Source organism: Urocampus carinirostris, chromosome 4 (genome assembly GCF_059441175.1).
Source record: "Urocampus carinirostris isolate Australia breed hairy pipefish chromosome 4, RoL_Ucar_1.0, whole genome shotgun sequence".
In the NCBI taxonomy this organism is placed as follows: Eukaryota; Metazoa; Chordata; class Actinopteri; order Syngnathiformes; family Syngnathidae; genus Urocampus; species Urocampus carinirostris.
Genome location: NC_142352.1, coordinates 41,875,038 through 41,900,309, shown reverse-complemented (window position 1 = coordinate 41,900,309; position 25,272 = coordinate 41,875,038). Strand labels below are relative to the sequence as shown.

General features: G+C 42.1%; 1 protein-coding gene across 4 annotated transcripts in view; it reads left to right on the top strand.

The window, feature by feature from the left end:
- The window catches only part of gse1b (Gse1 coiled-coil protein b), a 265,439-nt gene that overhangs the window by 229,765 nt on the left and 10,402 nt on the right, over nt 1–25,272 (top strand). For 3 of the 4 annotated variants that reach the window (XM_088334614.1, XM_088334615.1, XM_088334617.1), the window contains 8 exons: nt 7,415–7,612; nt 15,966–16,174; nt 20,434–20,597; nt 20,700–20,900; nt 21,878–22,045; nt 22,144–22,508; nt 22,596–22,926; nt 25,008–25,272. The exon at nt 25,008–25,272 is cut by the window's right edge and continues 364 nt beyond it. In XM_088334614.1, the coding sequence (XP_088190740.1) occupies nt 7,415–7,612; nt 15,966–16,174; nt 20,434–20,597; nt 20,700–20,900; nt 21,878–22,045; nt 22,144–22,508; nt 22,596–22,926; nt 25,008–25,272 (1,901 nt within the window). Of the gene's footprint in view, nt 1–5,667; nt 5,958–7,414; nt 7,613–15,965; nt 16,175–20,433; nt 20,598–20,699; nt 20,901–21,877; nt 22,046–22,143; nt 22,509–22,595; nt 22,927–25,007 lie in introns of those variants that run through there. The other variant, XM_088334616.1, reaches the window with a different exon arrangement.

The window sequence follows — 25,272 nt, the reverse complement described above, 5'->3', positions numbered from 1 at the left end:
ATCTACCGTTTTTCGTAAGTCGAATGGTTGTAAGTAGGGGAGCGTCTGTATTAAAAAAAGGAACAAGATTTTACATTTTGATCGAATTAATTTAGGGTATTCATTTGTACATGGTTTTCAAACACAAGTTGGTTCTGTTCGTGGTAACAAAAAAACACAACCAAAAGGGTGGAAGCAAAAATAAAAAGGGGAAAACATGATCCTGACAAAATTATGTCTAAAAAAAAAAGAAAAATAGGAAAAATATTATGGTTAAGGATGTGTCTTTTGGGTCTGTGGGCAAACATATAAAGGTAGAAAAACAAAAATGGAGTAGTTGGTGTTGTGATGGACTTATTTGCCCGACACACAACATATGAAGTGAGCTCTGAAACAGACAGCGAGTGTGGTGAACAGCGATTACACATTGCTCATTTCTTCTTGGAGGTAGTCAACTGTGGCTTTTTGTTTTTAGTTTTTACCCCGTGTGTCGCGGTTGGTACAAATAAGTCCGACCAGCTCCCCGTTACCATCGGGGCTGCTATGACTTTCCTGTTATGTTTGCTCCCAGTTGGCGCTGGTTTGCTGCCCACCGTGTGATGTGAGCGCCTGATTTGCTGTGTCCATTAGTTTATTTCAGGCTAGCTTCGTGTTTATCACCGTTGAAGCTTTTCGTTGTTAGTTCCTGTTTAGCCTGGCTGCTCACTGTGGTTTCTGATCGGCTAGCCCGGGGTTAGTGCTTGTTTTTAACGTGTTCCTTGGTTTGTTTATTCCTGGTCTTTGCGTTTGTTGCCGTTTACGCTTTTTGTCGAGCCTGGCTGCTCACTGCGTGTTTTTCACCGAGGCTGCGGCTGCATTTCGTTGATCCGTCCCGGTTAGCCCCCCGTTGGCGGCTCTAGGTGGGTTATCTTTGTGTGCCAGCTAGCCCCTTTTTGGCTGCTCGCCTTTTGTTGTACTGTTACTGCATCCACCTGCGACACAACGCCTTGGTATTCTCCACAAAAACTACCAAAACTTCGCTTAAACCTCTCGTAACCTTAGACTAATTATCACTTCAAACACTATGGTGACTTGCTTGCTAGGTTTTTGGTGATCTTCTGATTTCATCAGAGCTGAGTGACAAAAAAATAATTGGAATATACCAATCAAATATATGTAGAGATTGTATGTAAAAACCATGTACTCTTCCCTCACATGTCATATCTTTAAGAATTCCGGAATACCTTAATGGATCCTGTGTATCTCTTTTATGCTGTATGTGTGTGCTCATATGTATTAAAGAAAGTGGGAAAGTGAGGTCAGAGGCAAAAGTACTAGCTGCATAATGGAGCCCTGCTGTATAATGACAGCCTTCACATAGACAACGCTCGCTTGCTGGCTGCGTTCCTGATTCGTCGCTCCTCCTTTCCTTGTTTCTCATCAGAGTCTTTGTCTTCTTACTCGCGCTTCAGTTGGGGAGCCACAAAGCTTCTGTTGCAGGATTTCCTTGATATGATTTTTGGCCTTTGCCTCGAAGCAAATGAGGTAGCACGCACACGCTCACACATGCGCCTGCAGTTGTGTGCGTGTTTGCAAACACATAAACAGACACATCCGTTCTTTCACGCTCAAGGGTAGATTGACCTGACATCTCATCTTTGAAGTCAAACAAACCTGGAACTACCAGAGCAGGTTTATCCTGTTGTGCTGAGTGAGTGAGTGAGTGAGTGAGTGAGTGAGTGAGTGAGTGAGTGAGTGAGTGAGTGAGTGAGTGAGTGAGTGAGTGAGTGAGTGTGTGAGTGAGTGAGTGAGTGAGTGAGTGAGTGAGTGAGTGAGTGAGTGAGTGAGTGAGTGAGTGAGTGAGTGAGTGAGTGAGTGAGTGAATGAGAATGTCTATCTATTTATCTGCTCTGGCTGGCAATAGTAGTTTTACTTAATGATAATATTTCTATATTATGGAGACATAAAGGCTACTCTTTGTCCCAGTTTAAAGGGTTTGCATCGCTTGTATTTCTGCACAGCTCTTATAGGGAGAAGTGATCTGACATGCCCGCCTCGCTCGGACATCCTTGTCAGTACGCCTAACAAGGCTGTCAGCCATAACGGATGACATGTTCTCATCACTCTAACTCCAAAATCCCCCTCGTATAAGTGACTGAGCTACTTAACACTAGCTAATTTCAGGAAGCTGAACTGAAATAATAGTTGTTTTTTCCCCTGCGAGCAAAGCCTCTGTGGTCCTTTTTCAATGTCTATATCAGTTTGTGTAATCTGAATTTATAATACTAAATTTTGCTAAATGGAAACAGAAAAAAGGTATAGTCAGAAAACACCTGGAATTAATGTCTTTTTAACATTGTCATTAAAGTAAATCTTCTAAATTGATACATTTATTGTATGAACTATAGTAATTAATATTCAAATCCTTCAAACAGGTTTCTTGAATAACCGGTACAGTACACATATTGTATTTGTACATCAAGTACTTTACAGTGTGAAAAGTCAACAATCGACAGGATTGTTGAATGAGAATATTTTTATCCAACTTTATTGCCAAATGATTGTCGTGGATTGCAGCCTTATTTATGCGGCCAACACGAGAAGGAAGCTTAATCCAAGTGGGCATATCTTATTTAAAACAAAACATCTGCTTCACTTCAAGTGAACAATGGTTCTGTAGTCCAATCCTATTTTAGCTACAGACAAGCTGCTACGTGAATCAGTCCAATGGGGTACCGTGGCTAGTTTTAATAAGCTGATAGGCAAATCCTTTCCTGGTTAAAGATTAACCACTAGCCAAAGCTGCCACTGCATTATCTCCCCACTGGCCCACGGGAGCCAAGTGGATCTATTTTGCGAGTGTGTGAGAAAGATGCGTAGAAAGGGAAAGAGCATGAGAGTAATCCGAATTTAAACCACTAAAAGGTGGAACTGCGTGTTTATTTGTTGATGTGGGTTAGTGATCAGCTTTAGTGAGTTGGGTATTAAAACAGTGTATTTTCTATGTGCCATTTATCTGTCATTTTTTGTGTGTGCCCGTGGGTGCGTGTGTTCATTTTTGTTTAGTTTTTTTGTTGTAATCAATTATTCGTTTTTCAGACTTTTTCTCCCATTTTCCACTAGGTAGGTACAACACAAGGAACCTCATTCTGTATAACAGATTATTTTTAAAGACTGGGTTGAACTATGGGACCCTTTCCAAAAGCAATCGCGTATTCATATCTCCTTTGTTTCATACAAAATAGTGTAATCAGTTAAACCAGATTATTTCCTTCTGTCTTCCTTTGGGTACGTTCAAAAAGCTTTACCTATTAACTGGGAGATTACGCCATCTTCTGGCTATTTCAAGAACTGCCAATCTTGTAAAACTGGTGCCTTGATTCACCAGTCTGCTTGAGTAAAAACACCTTTATTGTACGCTATTGTCTTTTTTAATATCTTTTTGTACACGTCACATCTTTTTGTACAAGTCATATCTTTCTGTATTAGTGATATTGCTATACAGACAAGATGGGGAGCACACCATTTAGAGTCATAGTTTTTAGCATTTTAAATTAGCCGATTTTAAACTTACTCATCTAATTCAATCTGGCTCCAATTGATCCTAACTAGTAGCTGAAGAGTATTGATGTTATGATGGAGAACAAAAGCAAGTACATATCCTGGAGCACAGAACAGTCCTCTGTCAAAAGGTGGCCTTCGGCTTTGTGCTCTCGACTGTGTAGCTGTGGCCCGGGGGTAATCCCTTTCTGCTGTCATCTCTCAGGCCTGCTTGCTCCCTCGGTTTTCTGCAGAAAGAGGCGAAGTGTCAGCAGGAAGCCACTAGAAAACGACCCATTCACACCCCTGCTGTCTGAGTAGGACAGACAGAGCGGAAGCCATGCGTTTCCGTGTACAATAACTTCCCTAACTCTCACCCCAATCGGCTTTATTTTTATATACAAGCACTATTCTCAGTTTGCTGTGGCGATCTTCCTTTTTACCAAGTTTTCATTGTTGTTGTAAATGTCAAATAGCTTTAAAAACAAGTATGCCATTAAAGTAAATTGAGCTTAGCTCATTGTTGGCATTGCTCCCAACATGATGCTTGCTCGATGCTTGTCACAGGCTACAACATGTCTTTCCGTCTCAAGGAGGGAAGGGGAATTCAACATTAATGTTTCCAATTGCATCACCTCTATCCATACATACACATTAGGCTCATGGACACACTCCGAAGAGGTCTGGCATGGTGAACGGCTGAGTATCTTAAGCTGCCCCCCACCTCTTTTTGCCTTGGCAAGCCTTGCGCACATGTGTCTGTTATTTACAAATTGTTAAAGGTATTCCCAAACTGATTTTTTTTAAATCAGGCACAGGATGTGTGGTGTTCCTCCCCACAATATGCACATATGTTGCAAAATATTGCACAAGCCGGAATACTCCTGACATCTATTCACAAAGTTAACCCATCTGGCTTGTTTCCTCCAGAGTGCTAACGTCATTGAAAGAACCCACCACTATCAAAATGGTGAATCCCATTACCACAACATGTGAGGCAGCTCTGAAACAGACAGTGATAGTAGTGAACAGTGATTGCATACCGTTAATTTTTGCTTGGAGAAATTGGTACTTACTCTGTCACCGAGGCACTTGTGACTGTTTTGTCGGAGTTGTGTGTTTTGACCTCTAAAAGATGCGTTTATCTGCTGCCGTTACAGCGTGCGTTCCATGGTTGCTGTTGCCTCCTTTTTTGTAGGCGTCTGTGGCTTTTCGTTTGTATGTTCCTGTTGGGATATTTTTGTCCGGCAAGATCCCCGTTAGCGTTGGAGCTTCCGAGGGCTATCTTGTTTTGTTTTCCTGCGATTAGCACTTGTTCTCAGCCCACCGTGTGTTGTTTGGCCGGCTAGCCTGGCATTACCGCTGGTTTTGCTGTTTCTTCGCGTTTCTTGCCGTAGCTTTTGCCACTTTTTGTTATGGTTCCCCGTTAACCTGGCTGCTCATTACACTTTTTTTAGTTGGCCAGCCTCACATTTTTGCGCTTAGGCTGCGGCCACCTTTTCTTTGATCCGTCCTGGTTAGCCCTCCTGTTGGCAGTGGTACATCGGTTGTTTTTGCCAGTCAGCCCCTTTTCAGCCGCTTGTCTTTAGTTGTTGCATAAATGCATCCACCTGCGACACAATGTCCAGGCATTCTCCACAAAAACTACCAACTTTGCCTAAAACACTCGGAACCTCTTCGACTGATAAACACTTCAAACAATATGGCGACTGGATTGCTCGATTGCTGGTGATCGTCCGATGACATCACACCTCAGGATTACAAAGACAAGACATGCTGTCTTCAAAACGCATTACCTCAGAAAATAATTTAATATACCAATTAAATATTTTTAGATTTTCTGAAAAAATAAGTACTATATCCTCACATTTTGCATGTTTAAGAGTTAAGGAATACCTTTAAGGAATTACAGGTTGCGAGGGGTAGAGGAAGGAGAGTATGAAAGGGGGAGGTTCATGTGTGTGTGTGTGTGTGTGTGTGTGTGTGTGTGTGTGTGTGTGTGTGTGTGTGTGTGTGTGTGTGTGTGTGTGTGTGTGTGTGTGTGTGTGTGTGTGTGTGTGTGTGTGTGTGTGTGTGTGTGGTGGACGGGGCAGCAGGGGCGTGCGTTGAGGTCATGTGACATCGCAGCAGCTGCTAAGCTAAGAATTTCTGTTTTCTCACTCAGTGGAAGCGGGTCAAACCACAGAGGGGAGAGATAGGCAGCGTGTGTGTTGTGTTGCTTTGTTAGATAAGCTCCAAACAGTCTTTGTGAGAGGCAGCGCCAGGGACCGGAAGGCAGGCAAAGGGTGGAGGAGAGAACAGGCGGACAGGAAGACGAGAGGAGATAGATAGACGCGAGGGAGCAAGGGACGGGTAGGAAGATGGTGCGCGTCCTCTCAGCAGCCGCCGGTGATCGCTGGTGTGGGCTCAATATGAAGATGCAGACATGGAGGATCCAGGCGTTTCTACTCCTTTGTGCCGTAAGGAGCTACTATTTCAGTCTGTTTGTCTGTTCTGGGTGGTGTGTACGTGTTTGTGTGTGTGTTTGTGTGTGTGTGTGTGTGTGTGTGTGTGTGTGTGTGTGTGTGTGTGTCTGATGGGAGGGGGTGATGAGCAGAGGTGACAGAAACCGGGGCCAGACCTCCGGATGTGTGGCTCTGTGTTTGTTTGTCAAGCTTTAAGCTCGTCTGTCTCCTTTTAGCATGTGGCTTGATGTGTGCAGTCCCCCCCAAGTTTTCTGTCTCTATCACAAGTATTTATGAACGTTCGCTAAATGCTCAGTCAGTTTTTCGTTAACACTCTTATGTCTGCTCTTGAAGAAAAACATTTACCCAATCGTGGTAGTGAACAGGGCTATCTGTGTGTTAGCTCATTTGCTTCTCTACCGTTTGCGCAGTGTGTATTGTTGGGCTTCGTTGTCATTGTTGACTCCATTATTAATTGTGCACTGGGTTCACATGAAGTGCACCAGGTTACTGGGGGGTTACAGCCAGGACTATGTGTGAGCTGTGGGGCATGATATTCTCTCTCTCTTACTCTCAATTTCTCTGGTTCTCTATCACCCCCCCTCTCTCTCTGTCTCTCTCTCTCTCTTTCTTTCAATGTATGAATACGCTGCTGAATATAAGTGAGACACATGCATGGTGATGTGCTGCTTAGCTCCCTGAGAGGACACAATCTATTTATAGCCCTCTCAGCCTCCAGAGAATACTCCAATATAAATCTCATTTATACAACTGACTTATTGATATATTTTGCTTCCATGTCTGTGCTGGTTTTGCGAGTACTCTAGTACGAGTAGGCTGTCCTTTGAACTGCCCTTGGTGAGGATGTGTGTGTTGTCGGGGCATGTAAGGCTATCTATCGCGCAGCCTTCTGGCATTTAGGGATTCCACTGAGTGAGGGGCTGTCAACGCGGTGTCACCTTTCAACGCACGTAGGAATGAAAGGAACAAGCCCCAGACCTTTCTTCCCTTCCCACCATCTTACACAAAAAGTCAGGCCAACAAAGTTTCACGAGCGCGTGAACTGTGATAATATGCACAGTTAACACGCAGGGTAGCACAATTACTTTGGTTTTGTCTAGGCAAACGCGGTGTCGACATTGTTCATAGTCTCAACTTTGACCTCGAACAGACATACAGCCAGACTTTTAGTTCCTGGCTCTGGAAGGTCGACCCGCCCTGGTAACCTACCACCTCTAACCCCAAGCTACAGAATGAATGGCCCCCTGCCCCTCAAACCACCAATCTCCATCCGTTCCAGCTGTCACAAAAACTCAGCACCACACTGTTAATGTGCATGAAAACAGCTTTTTGTGTTGCTCTTTTAATCCGGCTCATCTTGTAAATCCATCGTATGTAATAGTATGAGAATTTTTTCTTAAATCCTCAAAAATATATTTAGTCTTCTCTCTCTCTCTTCTGTTTATTTGCAGGCATGAGCCATGAGCCAAAGTCTCCATCCTTAGGAATGATCTCCACGGCAACCCGTACAACGGCGACGGTCAGTCCTCTCACCCCGTCGCCTCTTAACAGCTCTATCGTAGCCAATGGAAGCCCCGCTGCCCAGTCTGCTCACTCTGGATTCGCTGCAGCCCTCCGAAAACTGGCCAAGCAGGCAGAAGAACCACGAGGTAACTTTGTAATGCTAACCTTCCGTCAGAGCCTCCATCGCAACTTGTCTGCATGACAGATATGTTGTTGCTGCACTTCTACTTTTTTTGTTGCAGCTGAGTTCAGTAGTACTATTTGTGGGCAACCGATTGACTTAGTTGGTAATCCTTAAGAAAGTGATAAAGAAAAGCCACTCAACCACTTAATGAACTTGCAGTTTTTCAACACCGAGGTAAAACATTGGCATTACTGTGACAAGAAAAAAGAAAAACATTACTGCACACTCGCATCTGAAATGAAAGCCCGGTAATTACATACTGTGTGTCATGTTTTACAAATAATAGCATCTGTGAGGTAGAGCACTGTTATGTTGGAAGTTGTATACATTTAGTTGACAGCTCAAAATATTTGTATTGTCAACAAGAATAGGTGTTCAGCTTATTTCTTGACAGTGTTATTGCTTTTTGTGCATCTTGGCCTTTGTTATAAGAGAAATGTGTTCATGTACATGCTTAGACATGAAATAGTATCCTTTTTGTTTCCTGATGCTATTTTACTGAAAACTAATACAATAGTAATGTTAGCTGTACATTGCAATATTCATATTTGGCAAGTCAAGTCCTTATATTTGTATAGCACTTAATCCCCAAAAGTCTGTAAGGGGCTGCACAGACTCCAATTACACCATCCCCTGATCTGATACCCACATTTGTAATATTTTTATTCATATTCAAAACACTCAAATCAGCCTCTTGCGATGTCGTTCTGTAACTTTTGCACTTACGATCTGGACTACTGCGGTTTCATGTTCATCTTCATTTTGCAGTGACCCAACAAACCCCGTTGTCCACTTTTATTCTTGCTTTTAACTGGGCGGCCTAGCTGTCCCTAGACATGTTACTCCCCTTGCAAATGATTTATTAAGTGCGGATAGAGAAAAGGACTTGGCTCTCATCACCTCCCTTGTGATCCTTCTCCTCTTCATCTCACTTCACGCCCTCCAACCCCCTATATGCGCTCAATTACATTCTACCTCTTTCTCTCTTCAAAAGGGAAATCCCATTTGAGAAGCCATTTTACCAATTTGCTTTTCTAGGGCTTTGTTTGTGATACTATTTTTTCTTAATGCTGTTTTGATGTCTCTTTTGGTTTCCCTCAAGCTGCTGCAAAATAAATATTATATGTTCACAACCTTAAGGCGCATGGTAGTTAAAGGCGGGGTCTCCTTTACGTGTGGTCTTGCTGTATTCACGCACGTAAGGCACACCTTATAATGGGGCGCTGCTTTAAACCACTTACGTACAATCGACGCCTGCACTTTCCTGTTTAATGCTCTCATTGTGTCCTCTTCGACGTCTGACTTACAACAACAACACACACACACCAGACACAGCACACTTTAAGGCGCGCAACACATTTTGAAAAAAAAAAGTTGAAATGTTCGGTTCGTTGTATTTATTTTACAAAAGCTCACCAGATAATTGCATATAAAAAATGATGTGTCCATTTTATCAAAGGCATTAAAAACTGGTTTGGCATTTTGTGGTCTGCTGACAGTGCAGTATGGCTGGTTCTAGGAAATTATGTGTAAGTCAGACGTCAGGAGATCAGGAGCAGCTCCACTTGTGTTTAAGCTACCACCCTTGGGTAGGTAGAGGGTTGTCAGCTAAGGAACTCCACATCTATGAATTATTGTCATGTATTTTTAGACAACCAACCCCAACTCCCCCATGGATTCAAATAGGTGTCTTTACACCCTTTAGAGTAAGCTGCAGCCGGCCGTCTTTTCATGAGCTGCCTTGACTCAGTCTCTCACGTGGGTATATGGGTTGAACAGTATGCACGGCGTGCCTAGCGTAACTTATTGTCCAATGGCTATGGAGGAATTAGCTTGGTTTTAATTTAGTTATCACTGCCAGAAACTTTTGAAGTAACCTAGAACAACTGGTGTTTCTATGTAAACCTAGGCACAGAAAATTTAATTTGTCTGTGGCAAATGTATTGAATCATTCTAAATACTAAGTGTTACGCTGAAGAGGGTAGGTGACGGCTAATTAGGCTCAGAGTGGCACAGTGCACATACACAAAGCACTGATAACAGGCAACCTCAAAAAGCCCACCCAGCTGATATGTGATTAATTAGGTAGATCTGGATTTAATCCTCGCCGTGGCTTCTCCTCACACGCTTGTAGAGACCTCATCAGAATTGCTTCCCTGTGTTCATACCAACTGTTGTACCATGTCTGGAAATAGTGACTACAGAGAGGGACAACAAAGGTGCACATGATAGAGAAGGTAATTGTCAAGACATTTATAGATATGTGCAAACCTAAGTTCATAGTCATATAGTGGACATCAGAAAAATGTGTGTTAGTGATCATGAATGTGTCCGGAGGCTCTTCTTGTTTCTAGAAGCATGCCGGGACACTGAGGCGTTGTGACCTCTCCATCTGGAAACTGCCTGGAGCCTGCACTGCCGGGCTGTGTTGTGCATTTATCTTCAAGGCAAAAGCCTCCAGGCTGAGACTGGCACTGACATGCTCACAAACAAGCCCATTTGACTCTGCGCTGGCGATCCCCCTTCCCCACAATTAGATTTATTGCATGAACTTAATTAGTTGCTGCATGTAGGTGTAGTGAGCACTTTGTAATAAGGCTGTCAGTCGATTAAAACAATTAAACATAGCCAATCACATAATTACCATATATTTTAATATAACCAATCATATATTTTTTCATCATACGTGTGTTCTAAACCAGTGGTCAGCAACCATCGGGCCGCGAACCTGTACAGGGCCCTTGGTCCTTGTTACCGGGCCACACAGATAGAAATAACAGTTGCCTTATTCAGTAGGTACCTCTTCATACGACCTTAATTCATTCCAGGATCGTGCTTGTAGCTCGAATTGACCATGTAACAAGGGAATTTTACAGATTTTAAATATTTAAAAACTAATTGGCTTGTTCTCGACCACCCACAAACATTGAAGTTAACCACCAATACCTTTAAAACACATCTTCCTGATCACTAAAAACACATTTAAATAGTTATTTAATGTAAAATTATAAAGTAACAAGATAATTGAGATGCTATTGACAAAATAAAATGTAAGTTTATTATTAGCACTTACTACAGAGGGAAGTCGATGTAACAAATGTTTATGCGTGGTGAAGGGGATTGGGGAGGAGGGCTGCGTTGAGGAGCCGTGGATCGCATCCCTGCCAGTGTATCCGTTTTCCTCGTATTTTATAAGTTTTATGATCATTTCAAATTGTGTACGCCGTATAACTATAAGTAATAATGATTTCATGTCATCACACTATTTTTACTCATGTACCAGGTTGTTGAATACGTGCGGCCATGATTAAAATCCTTTATTGACAACGAAATCTATTGACAACGTTTGTGGGTCTGACACGCAAGAAGTTTTCCTGATATCCTTATATTTTCCTTCACCGGATCTATTTTCACCAAGTGCCAGTGCTCTTTTGCGTTAATTTATATCTTTCAGGACATCTTTATGTTAGACTCTAACATTCATTAGTTGTACCATGAGTAAAAAAAGTCTGATGATGACAAAACCTAATGCCTTTTCTATTTTATCTCCATTGCTAGTGGTTTAGTGAATACACATTGGATTTAGGTTAATACTGATTGTTATTGTTATTATTATTATTATAATTATTATTATTTTTTATTGTTATTAGCGCTACAACAACAAATCGAGGAAATCGTCAAAATCTATTACTAAAAACTTTGGTAATAAATAATTCCATCAATGCCTTGTGTCGTGTAATTTATGTTGCGGAGTCAGTGACGTCACACGCAGTCTGCGAGCGTAACAGAGCTCGATCGAGTGCGAACTAGGCCGCTATTTTAAATGGGTATTGTAAATCCAACTCATGAAACATGACAGACAAGGAGAAAGCTGTTCGACCGAAGTCTGCAAACGTGTGGGAGCACTCCACACTTTAAAAAACAAACAAAATGTGTGTTCTGGTTGCTCCTTTAATGCAAGCATTTGCTTGTTGGCTTATCAATGACTGCGCGTGTCTGAGCGTGATACTTTAATTTCAGTTGAATGAATGTAGTTTATTTGGGCACAGAACAAAAAAACAGTATCAACCACTAATTAACAAAATGGAACAACAAATTATTTGCACCAAACCAAAAAGGAGTAGGCTGAACCAGAGGCTTTTAAGTGCCCACCGTTATTACATTAATAATTTTAAGCAGTATTTAAATGTGCTTTAAAAAACATAAGAGAGTGTGTTTCCTGGAAATTTGCTATAGCCATGTTTTGTGTGTCCACTCGCCTATGAATCACATAATTATTGTTTTTTGGGTTGAAAATTAGATGGCTGGTCGCAGTAACGGAATACACTACTTTTTTGCTATAATGTCTTTTACCACATATTTGCTCGAAATTACATGTTCATCTAAACTCCACCTGGCGGAGTAAAGGCCCACATTAAACCACACCCCTACATTGCATATTATCGTACTTTTATTGCAGTGTGTATTTTATGTAGCACTATTTAAATACTCTATACAACACGCTACAGTGGGTATTAGGACGTCACATTGGGTATTTGTGTATTGTATTCCTTTTGCTTATTATTGTATTGTTCTCAGCGAAGGGATGCTGCTGGAAGTGTGAATTTCCCTGCAGGAATGAATAAAGTATCTATCTATCTATCTATCTATCTATCTATCTATCTATCTATCTATCTATCTATCTATCTATCTATCTATCTATCTATCTATCTATCTATCTATCTATCTATCTATCTATCTATCTAAATCAGGCCCTCATCTTAAGCTTTATGCTTGTTTAAACTGGTTCAATGTTGCATGTTTTAGCATCGCATTTCAGAACAGCAGTGCTAATCATTTCATCTATGATGTGACTTGTTAAAATGAAGAAAATAACATGTTTTGGACATGACATCCATACACTGGATATGTGGGGCTCCTTGTTCTTAAAGTAGAGTGGTAGTTAGGGTGTCAAGGAAAATCTTCTGGCCGCCGTGGCGATTGACAGAGGATTGATGTATAATATTTTTTGTTTCCTCTCTCCTATTTAGCCTCCTTTTCTGATCGCCTATTTATTTAGTCTGTTCTGCCTTCTTCAACCTTTTCTACATTCAACAAGGAAAAGGAAGAGAAAACAGAGGATGAGGCTTTTGGGGGGTGAAATAAATGGAGTGGAGGTCTGTTGCTTAGCAGTACAGTATTGCTGTGATCACCACTTTCCTCTACTCTCTGCCTCTTCTCTCCTTTCCAGCTTCATTTGTTCCCCATCCTTGCAAGCATTGTGAAAGTGTGTGTATGCCTGAGTGTGAGTGTGCGTGTGTGGCCAGTGAATAGGTTGTGACACAAGAGCTGTATTAAGTGTACCTCCATTCCCCAGGCTGAGTGGGAAGCTATTGATTGGCCAAGTCTTGCCGGGGAAACTAATGGCTCTCTGAGGTGAGAGGGGAGGATTAAGCTACTAATTGCCTTTGTGTAGACAAGATATGCTCCACAACGCCCCCACCACCAATATTCACACTCTTTTCCTTTTCTGCTCGACCTCTTGCCTCACCTAAAACATCTTTTGCACTCTCACTTTATTTTTTTAACCTCCATTCACCACCCGTCTCATTTTTTATTTTCATGTGTCACCTCACAGGGCTTGCAAACCTCACTTCAACCCCTACGTTCTTTCTACCATAGATTTTCAGTTTTCTGAACCCGTATCATACTTTTATTATTTACTCCTTCCACTGTTAAGTGGTATTAGTTCGAAAATGATGTTTGAAGTCAATGCCCTGACCCCACCACACCATAAGAGGATGTTGTCTCCTCAGTTACCACGGTAACTGTTGCCAGGAATAAATGCTGATGTGGACAAGACCCGTGGTTTTTTTTTTTGTGTGTGTAGTTGGGAAGTGACCCGAAACCCCTGGTTTCAGATTCTTTCTTTTATGCGACTGCTTGTAAGGTTGTTGGTGCTCTAGCTTCCTTTTTAAGAATACCCCCTTTTCTAATATACTGCTTGCACATTGAGTCCTTATTGAGATTATTGTGATCCAGTTTGACTTCTTAAGCCTGTTTTAAATGAGACAGGGAGAGCTACAAGGCAATATTTTGGACGAAAGAACAAGGAATCATAGTTACTGCCGTACGAATAGAATAGTATATACGTGAGTTGTTGATCCAGAATTGTTGTGATGGGTGAATGTCGGCATATTATTTTTAAGCATTGGGACTACCAAGAGAGGAAGTGAGAAGTGAGGCATGTTACCAGACTGTGACCCTCTGCTACAGGCAGTCCCTAGAGGGTTTTATTAATGTGAGACAAGCCTCAGAGAAGCTCATTGGGATAGCTGTTTGATACTTGCTGTGTGTGCACGTGTGTATGTGCGAGCATGCAGCGGAATAGCAAATCTACTATAAGAGCAATTACAAACTTTTATTTAAAGTGTTTCACTCTCAATCAACTGTTCTGTGTGTTGATACACTCATCCATATCACTGCAACTTAATATTAGTGCCCTGGCCTTTTAAGTGTGATCTGTTGTTGTGATATTTCTTATACAAATATCTTGATCCATGAATCTGGAGACAATGTAATGACATAAGGGTTTTGCTCTTAATAAAAACCATTCAAGAAGCTTTCTTTTCTTTTTATTTTCACAATATCTTAATTTAAATATTTCCTCCCAAACATTATTCATGACCTAAAAAGTAGAAGTCTTCAATGGACAAATGTTATCCCTTTATCATGTGCTTCCATATTATCTGAATGTGCTTCAAAATCACACTATTGTTATATATTCTTTGGACCTAACACAATTAAGTTTTTGACCGATACAGGATGAGCAAAATTGACAAAATCTCTTCCTAATGTAAACTGGACATGGAGCAAAATCAAAACATATATTTTTGTTCTGCACTTGTTTGTGGTAAATATGGGCTGGCTCGAACTATGAATTGTTAAAATAACCTGACACAATGCATTGAGAAATTAGGTGAACAAGTCAAACCAACAATTTTTTTAAGATGGTGTCCGTACTATGATTTCAAAATATTCTACTTGCTGACACCATCTTCTGGCTAAAATTATCATTGCAGCCTCTGTCAAGCTCATTTTGTTGCGCATTCATCCATCCATCCATCCATTATCTGCACCGCTTATCCTCAGTAGGGACGCGGGGGTGCTGGAGCACATCTCAGCTATCTTCGGGCAGTGGCCAGGGGACACCCTGAACTGGTTGCCAGCCAGTTGCAGGGCACACAGGGACAATTTGCTCGCTCATTTACACCTAGGGACAATTTGAACCGGCCAATTAACCTGGACTGCATGTTTTTGGAATGTGGGAGGAAACCGGAGTACCCGGAGGAAACCCACTCAAGCACGGGGTGAACATGCAAACTCCACAAATGAAGGTTCAATCTTATGATGTCAGAACTGTGCCGCACACGCGCTAACCACTGGTTGCGCATTCAATTATGTGAAATTTCAAAGCGCACTCAAATAAACTCTTCCTCGTTCATTTGTTAAGGAATTTGTTTTGCATTTCGAATGTGTTTAAAACAGCCCTTTCCCTAACAATCACCATTTTTATCAGTGGCTCAGGAGGTAGAGCGCTCGTCTTGGGATCAAGAGATCGCAGTTCGAATCCCGGCTCCTCTGTGTTACATGTCGAAGTGTCCTTGGGTAAGACACTGAACCCCTAATGCCCCCAATAAGCAGGTTAGCGCCTTGCATGGCTGCACGGCGGCTATTGGGAAATGTAAAGCACGCTGTAAAGCGCTTTGGGAAGTCTTGACTTGAAAAGCGCTATATAAATGCAGATCATTTCATTTCATTATCCCAAAATCTTAACAAAGCGCGAGCATACGCGTAAAATTACTCTCCTCCCCCCGTCCGCCTACTTTCCTCCAGCGTAATATGCTCCATGGCTGGAACACCGAAAGTTAAAGTAAGATAAAAGCAGATAGATGCTGTGGAAAATATATATACCAAGGCTCTTTGAACTCAGCTGGGCATTGTTAACACATACTTAAAAGATAAAATATTTAAATGTCAACTTTTTAAGGACACTTCAAATGACACACCCGACCTTTACATCTGAATATCTTCTCTGACACTAGTTGAGTAAAATGCAGAAAGCCTGGCGGGGATATATGCTGAGAATCAATGACAGTATTGATTGCTCAGGCAAATTAGGATTTCTGATTTAGCACAAAATGCAACATATTTTCTAATATGAATCAAGTTGATCCGACATGTACAAAAAGCTCATATTGAGTAAAGATCATCTGCCCTCAAAAATAATGTAATTGTCCTTTGTGCCCTAATTTATCATTCTTGTCATTCTCCAGCTGCCTCCTCCATCAGCAGTGAATCCTCCCCAGTGTCGTCACCTCCCACCAATCACAGCTCTCCAGTCAGTACGCCAAAGAGGGGTCCTCTCGGTCCAGGGCCTGTCCTGGTTCCCCCTGCAGGCCACAGCGTGCCAAACACTCCACCCGTCGTCACCATTGCGCCAACCAAGACTAGCAACGGCCTCTGGAGGAGCGAGGGACGCCAGGTAAAAAAAAAAAACCAAGACAAAAATCCCATGAAGCTGTTCTATACCAGTATATTCGGCCTTCTATTTCCTTATGTGCCGTCTTAGCTAGAATGGTGTGATTATTCTTAAGCTTGCGAGTTAGCACACAACGACATGCGTTTTAGGGAATTATGATTTTCTTTTCACTGACCTGTTACTCAAACCTATATTTCAACATAACTAGTCCGATAAGGTGCCTGAGCTCACTATCATGCCACAACAACCCGACCTTTCTCGTGCCCTTTGGCTCCATGATTTAAACAAGGCCAGCTGCCTTTAAAAAATTAAGGACTTGACTTCATGCCATTTGAGCAGATCCGTTGAAGTCCTCAGCCCTCTGGGTACTCAACCTCTATCTATTACAGTTTTAGTCCCACTTTCCTCACCCACACAGTCAAGTGCATCCTCTACCTCATGAGTCCTGACACACAGTTGCTGTTATGTAGTGGGCATTAGAAAGAGACGGGGAGGGAGAGCTGCTTGCTTTGATAAGGAGTGGATTATGGATTATGGCCTCGCTTTAAGCCTTCTTATCTCAGCTCAGGGCTAATGGTGGAGGCCAAGCACACGGTTATGGACAGCACTTGCCTGGCACATGCACGAACTGGCTTGGACATGGACACTTTGTCTGATGAATATGAAGGGATAGAGACAGAGTAAGTAAATTAAGAGTGATGGTGTGGTAGGGGCATTGCTAATAGCCAATCACGAGGTCACACATCTTGAAATATGTGAGTGCATTTAGGCCTTTGTCCTCTCGCCTGGACGCCTAGCTTAGATATCTCCCCCCAAATGAACTTTACTAAATTTAGCCATGGCTTTTTACAAAATAATACTTGCAAGGTTCAGGGGTCAGTTGTAGACTGGGAAGGGAGAGAATGATTTGCTATACAACTGAGGTACCATTTCAGCCCCTCAATTCAAAGACCTTTCCCTCATATGTGCCTGTGTATTAAAGAGGTCTCGTTGGAACTTAAAAGGGCATGTCTTCAGACGTTTGCAGCTTTATGTAGCAGAAGAATGTAGATGTTGAGGCAATGAGTGTACTGGGAAAGTGAGAGATCGCAATAAATTGAGGCACAGAACTAGTTTTCTGCCTGCAAACACCCAATTTGCTATGGAGGAGCCATAAGGTTATCATAGTCGCACGATTCAAAGAAAACCGTTCGCATGGGGTTATCACTCGTGTATTAAAAGCGTGTTTGTTGCTGTGTTAACATACAGTATGATCACTGTCCCTGTGATGAGCCAGTCTTTCATTGGGGTGGGGGGAACGGCTAAAGCAGTGGCGGAGGGAGACTTCGGTGTGTTGGCATTTTGTTTTAATGACTGAGTGATTCTGCTCCCGCAGCGGCCAGTAATTGGTTTTTAATTGGCAATTTAGAGTCAAGGCTCCATCTGACGAGCTTTCTACAACGTGTAGGGTCTCCAAGCCACTGAAGGTTACTGGAATGGCTCGCTCTGAGTAAGATGGCTCTAAATGGATAGTGTTTTCAAGATAATGCACTTGCATGAGTGCATGCATGTGTGACAAGCTGCAGTTAGGGAGAAGTCAATGGTCAAAGTATAATCTCTACTTAGGTGTAGTACTGCCAGGTTGAATGAATTTGTGTTTGTAATTGGGAGTATAGTTTGTGTAGATTTTACAGCAGCTGCTTACCACTTTGTTCATATGCAATTTTGCTGCAAACTACAATTATAGTAGGGTTGGTAATAACCCTGTTTCCTATTTATACTTTTATATCTCTGCACTAGTTTTGATGAAATATAACATAAGCGCTTGATAGTAGGAGAATAGCAGTGACTATCAACCGTGCAACATTAGTATGACATTGCAGTTTTAAGCCTTAAGAAGGGTTTAGAAATGTATGGCTTCAGAATCAGATATAAGGCAAAATATTCACACTTTAAACCTGTTTAGGTCTAGCGTGCAACAACCTGTTGCTACCACTATTGGTTACATTTTACGTGAACCAGCCCTTGTTCATCTTTTCCTTTGGCGCAGTGTGTGTGTCTTCGTGGTCGTTTTCTGGCTATGGTAGTCACCATCTTGAACGGTCACATGATCCGAAAACACTTGGAGTAGATCTGAAAGCAGCACAGCTGAAAACTGTGCCTAGTGTGCGGGGTACAGAGACTGGGGCGTTCTGCAGCCAACGGCGTCGATTGCCAAATTCACCATGCTGAGGGCGTTGAGCATGCGCAGGGCTTTACGTGACTGCAGGAGGGATACAAGCTTTAAAACATTTAAATGGGTAGCTGGCTTGTACACAATTATTCGTTTATACATTTTATTTAATCATCAAATTTCATTCAGGGTAACAAAATGAATTGAAGGCTTCACTTTTGTGTTGAATTTAGACTTGAAAATATATGATTAGGCTCCCACTGAAACTAAATGGTAATGGTCTGCCTTTATATAGGGCTTTTCAAGTCAATGAAGACCTCCCAAAGCGCTTTACCATGTGCTTCACACTTACCCATTCACACACACACTCACACACCAATAGCGGCCATGCAGCCATGCAAGGCGCCAACCTGTTTATTGGGGGCATTAGGGATTCAGTGTCTTGCCCAAGGACACTTCAGCATATAACACAGAGGAGCCGGGATTCCAAACTGCGATCTCTTGATCCCAAGATGAGCCCTCTACCGCTAATGCCGCCCATGTTTTGGGAAACAAATCCCAAAAGATCTGCTTTCATTATTGTGAGTCAAAAAGGTTCCTGGGATTTTGTTTTTTCTTCTTTTGTGGTTTTGAATGTTTTTATTTTTAAAAAATATGGTAATCTTAATAATCTAGCATCCATCCATCAGCCGTCCATTGACCCTAACCCCACATGTGAAAACCCTGCATTACGATTAATATTTTGTGTGTGAAATGTGAGGTGATCAGAAAAATCAAATTTTTAGTTTATTTTTTCAAAATTTTGCCGCGTAATGACCAACACATTTTTCCTTTAGAATGAAGTGTGGTTTGTTTTCGTTAGAACCATTAATACTCTTTATTTGAAATCAAGCACACTGTCCTCAAGGCCAAGGCCTTATTTTCCTGAGTAGGATAAAGACTGATACATTTCGTTTCTTAACTTATATTCACAATCAAAATAAATTGTGAATACCTTGCTGCATACGAATACTACTGCAGCAAAAAAAAATGTGTGGAGCAAGCGTTTAGCAGGGTTCTGGGATGGATGTTGCATATCAACAACCACTCTGGTCACTGTTTGCCAGAAACACAACGCAGAGAGTTTTCCCTCACTAAATTGGATTTGTTTTATCATTGACAATCTCGAGCGACTGCAAGGTTAGAATCTTGTTCTGCCCAGAGCACAGGTTAATTTACCCAGGCAACAACTATCTTCACCTCTCAAACCTTTTTTAACCATCCACCGCTCCCTTGCTTCAAGATTTATTTTGTGGGAGTGAGGTCTTCTCACAAAACACTGTTTCCTTATTTGTCTTACAAAGGTTGTAAGTTTCGGTGTTCAGCAATTGCAATTGTTGCCTAAAAATACCAATGCTTTTATAAAGTGCACTCCCACTCTCAGCAGGGCGTAATTGTGGCTCTGAAAAGGTGTGTGCATGATTGAGAGAGCATGCTATGTGTGTTTTGGAATTGGATAAGTGAGTCCAGGCATGTTGCCAAAGTCACAAGATGTATGATTGACGGGAAACACTAGTGTTCGTTTTTTTTTATTTTACATTTTTACCCGCTGCTGGATATTTTTGTATACATGCAATACACATTTTATTGTTTTATGTTAGTGCTTTACATTACCACATTATTCGCACTATTGCCGGCTCCTCCAAGTTAAATTTCGAAGTGTCCTTGGGTACAACACTGAACCCTTAATGGCCTTCGATAAGCAGGTAGGTGCCTTGCATGGCTATCAGTGTGTGAGTGTGTGTGTGTGAATGGGTAAGTCTAAAGCGCTTTGGGAGGTCTTCAGTGATTGGAAAAGCGCTATACACATGCAGACCATTTTGACATCTAGCTTTTCCTTGCTTGCCTTTCTTCTCAAATTTTTGTTTCATTAAACATCTTACAAAAATGCGGAAAAGTTTAATATTTGTAAACAAGTGCTGCATGGTGTTGGGGCATAAAAACAGGCTTCTGAGTAATGAATAGTCCTCTTTACCCCTCACAGGATGGGCTCCATCATCAATGACAAGCGTGTCGATCACATGTCTGTTCAAACAATGAATAAGACTCTCTGGTTGCATCTTTCCCCCAGGCTGATTCTGGGCCTCGTGGGGCCAGCAGGGAACGACTGGGTCCGGAAGGGACCCTCCCCCAGGAAAAGGGCCACGCAATCCCTGCCCACCTCCTGGGGAACCCTTATGCCTTTGGTCTCCCCCCTGGTGCTGTGATGCAGGATTCACGATTCCAGCCACTCAAGTGCGTGCCTCTCTGCATTGAATGTGCTTATTCATGTACTCATTACTTACGATTACTTGAAACTGCCACAAGCTCAATTCCCCCTTTTGTTTACATTAACAGCCTTCCCAGACAATTGCCTAATGCCATGCCGCCAGGTCCTGTACCAGAAGAATACCTTCGTGGTTTCAGGCCCTATGCCACGACCGAGGATGCCCTACGCATGCCCTCATTGCCATTGGGCCTGGACCCTGCCACTGCTGCTGCAGCCGCTGCTTACTACCATCCAGGCTACCTGCCTCACCCCTCCTTCACTCCGTACAGGTGAGCCTCTTTGTGTGTATTGTGAAGACCAGAAACATAAACCCATAGAGCCTGGCTCTGTTTAGTAGTTTATTTCTGAATTCAGCATGTGAAAGTTTGCATGCTAAAAAATAATCGGGATGTCCTCAACACTGAAAATAATCTCTTCATTTTATGTTAAATTAAAATGAAAATGAATGTATTTATTCTAGGCTCCCAAAAATCAAAAACTATTCTAAATGTAATATTTTTGGTTACAGTTTTCCATACATTAAATTATTTCCTACTTCAAAATTACTCAGTCAATAACTTTTCCAAAATACATCTGCAATTTTTTTTTAATTGAAAAAGCAAGTAGCATCATACGGAAAGGCAAATGAAAAATAACAAACTTTTTGTGGTGCAGTATGCCACTACAAGCGGCAACCTGAACAATACAAGTCAGAACTATTCCTTTTAAGTTTCTGGATCTTGTTAATGTTTCAACATAGTGTAAATCTAAATAAGGTCTTTCTAAGAGTATATGTGGTCACCTAGAAAATGCGAGAAGCAAAATGCATTTTTCTAAATGAGATTATTTTGAAACAACATTATGTATGACCATGTACTAGCAGTGTGTGCTTGTATGACAGAGGGCTATTCTTGCTTCAGGCCTTCACATAAACTGCCCCCCCAACCCCTTCCCCCTTTTACTGTCAGCCTTGACACATCAGAGAAGTGCAGCAGCCATCACATACTGCACTGTAATGGGTTTAATGAGGGGATGAGCCGATGTCACCGATATCTACAAGCAACACACAGTTGTAACAATATACAGACTCTGACAGCTGCTGTGCAGTGATTGAAGATAGCTGACAGACACTGCTGCTTTCTTGAGTGAGGGAAGAAACTGCCTCTTTTTTGATGAAGTAGAGGCACAAAGGTTAATGACAGTGAGTGGTGGACTGTTCAAAAGCGAGATTGACACTATTTTTTGTCATACACTGCTCATCTCCTAGGATGGATGACCCATTCTGCCTCTCCGCTTTGAGGTCACCTTTCTACTCGCTACCAGCAGGGGGTGCTTTACCCCCAATCCATCCATCAGCCGTCCACATGCACCTATCAGGGGTCCGCTATCCTGGAGACTTCACACACCCTTCACTTTCGGCACTGCAATCTGAGAGGTATATTGATTGTTTATCGATTTGAAACATCTTTTTTCCCAAACATACACTCTTTCCTATTATATTCCATCCACTTACATATGTACTTTTCTGTGAAGGCTTCAGCTGGAGGATGAGCTGCGCCAGCGAGAGAGGGAGCGGGAACGGGAGCGCGAAAAGGAGCGGGAACGGGAAGCAGAGAGGGAGAAAGAACGGGAGCGTGAACGGGAGCGAGAGCTGGAACGAGAGCGAGAACGGGAGCGAGAAAGAGAACGAGAGCGGGAACGAGAAAGGGAAAGAGAGCAAGAGAGGGAGAAGGAGAGGGAAAGAGAAAAAGAACAGGAGAGGCAAAAGGAGAGAGCACTGAGAGAGAAAGAGTTGCAAGCCTCCAAGGCTATGGAGAACCACTACCTTGCTGAACTCCATGCGATGAGAGGGCAGGAGGACCGAACCAAGCCAGAAAGACTCACCCCTAACCGTGCAGGTATGTGCAAAAGCTGCCATTGCTCCCTCTTCATTTCATTTTATGCTACCCATACAGACAAACACCAATTTTTCCATTCCTCTACAGACAAAACCAAAGAGCCCCCTCTTCCTGCTCCAAAACCAGTCCCGCCAGGACTCCACTCTGCAATTGTACAATCGCATCATACAGCCCCTGGTCTAATCTCCGGCCACAGCCTCTACATGGGGCCCAGCGCAGTGGGGGCAGGTCTCCCAACATCCATAATCGCTCCCAGGAACAATGAAGAGGAGAGGTGGTTGGCAAGGCAACGCAAGCTGCGCCAAGAGAAAGCAGATCGCCAGTACCAGGTGTCGGAATTCCGCCAGCAGGTTCTGGAACAGCACCTGGACTTGGGACGGAACCCTGATGTGCCAGAACACAGAGCAGATTTGCATAGGTGAGAATTAAACACCTATATTGTCACAATAACTCTGCACAATTCACATAGAACCCCTCGCATACTTTTTATCACTCTCAGCAAAAGGATAAGGTGAATTTCAAGTATCTTTATTTTTGTCAAATATTTGCCTTTAGTAATTAAATTGGCATTTGTATTTCTTATCAATAACAAACGGAGGTCACAATTTGCCCATTGACTAAGCATGGTACTGGAACTTAGTATGCATAATTTAGTATATATGTAATACTAAGAATACAATTCAGATTGTTGTGGTTGAGCCATCAATTAAAGTCCTAGTTTGATGCACCTTTTATGCGGACAGCCTCATAAGTGAAAGAAAATTCTCTCCTCAATTTATTTCTGTTTTTTACTTTAAAACAATCGTAGAAAGAAAAGAAGAAAGAGAGTATAAAAGTGTTAACTAAAAATCATGAACTTCTTCGGCCCCTATCAAATATTATATTACAACACAAAACCCTCGACCTATTGGTGCATATACTGATTGGGAAGCCATATTATATTCCTTCTATATAATATATATCATATTGTTCAATATTTTGAAATTAGTTAAAAGTATACATTTTAAATATTATTTCAAATGACCATTATTGCTGTTTTTTTTAAACAATTTTAAAATCATGTTTTCAAAAGGATGAAAATCACAACAATATCCCCTTAGCTAATATTAAAGAAAATGGAAAAAATACTTCATCCTCTAGTTTATGAACCAATTTAAATTAGCTATAAAAGAATGGTTCATCTTTAAATAGAAACAGTGGTTTCAGTGTTTTGAAATCTCCAATACTGAGATTTCAGAGGTTTAATTTCAGACAGAACTTGAGAAAGATTAACCTTGCCAGAAAAATCCCATTGTCTATTTTTATTCATGCAGGCTTCCGTGTCAGACATGGGAGCAAGCCTGACAGCTATGTTTAGGCGATGATGCAGAGTGCAAAGTGGTATCCTGATAAGTGCTGTTTCATGAGATCTGGTTGGGAGGGTTTCAGACAGGCAGCGGGTGGGACGGCTAAGCCGCACAAAGGCAGATTCTTGACTAATCCTGTCAGCATTGCACGGCGTAAGCCTTCCACTTCCTCTCCTTTGTTCCTTGCGGTTGTTGTTTGCATGTCTGACTAAGAAGTCGAGTTGTGCTAAATACTAAACTACTAGGACAGTAGGATCACGTATCACTGAATCACATTATAGAGCGCAGATTGTAGACTTAATTAGACTCACTCACAACAGTGGTCTTTAGTAATCTTATACTGTACAGCAAAAAACACCTGTTCGGTTTTAGTTTTTACACTTGGGAACCTTCATCCATCCATCCATTATCTTCCCCGCTTATCCTCAGTTGGGTCGCTTGGGTGCTGGAGCCCATCTCGGCTGTCCTCGGGCAGTGGGCAGGGGACACCCTGAACTGGTTGCCAGAAAATCACATTCACACCTAGGGACATTTTGAACCGGCCAATTAATCCAAAATGCATTTTTTTGGGAATGTGGGAGGATACCGGCGTGCCCGGAAAAAACCCACGCAAGTACGGGGAGAACATGCAAACTCCACACAGGAAGGTTTGATCCCATGATCTCAGAACTGTGCCGCAGACGCACTAACCACTCATCTGCAATGCCGTCCACTTGGGAACCTATTGTAGTAATTTATTCAAAAGACTAACAATAAAAATAATAAATTTCTTTGTACATATTGGTTTTAAGTCATCTTCAGTTTTGCTTGAAACTACAATGCAAATTATTTCCTGCTTGAAGATATACAATGAAAACCCAATAAGCATATTGTAATCCTGGTTGGTCTTTTTTTTTTTTTTTTTTGCTTTCCCCAAGAATTTCTCCTTGACTTCTGGAAATGTGGTTGAGACAGTGTGCACGTGTTTGCGCAGTTAATCAAAAAATATCCGTTCATATCTTGAGGACAGTGTGCCTTTTCCTTATCTTTTCCATGTGTGTATATGAGTTTGCACACGCACACAGTGCAAAGTATTTAATTATATTTGTGTAATTTACATGAATATTATTGACTTAAAAAAACAACAACATTATTTTGTATCGTGTGTTCTCAGACCAAATAACCACGAAGCAGGAAGCCGAGACCTCCATCTACATCTAGGGGCCCCTCCACCACTTATCTCTCCCAAACCCTCCCAACCCCCACGTGAACATCACCCACAACCCCCCACTACTCTGTGGAACCCAGCATCTCTAATCGAGACACCCTCGGAGTCCCGACGCACCCACGATCCCTCAGGGATGGGACACTACGAGCTCAGTCGGCTACCTCTCGGCCCTTCCAAGTATGATGATGGGGGCAGGAGGAGGGATGGTGTA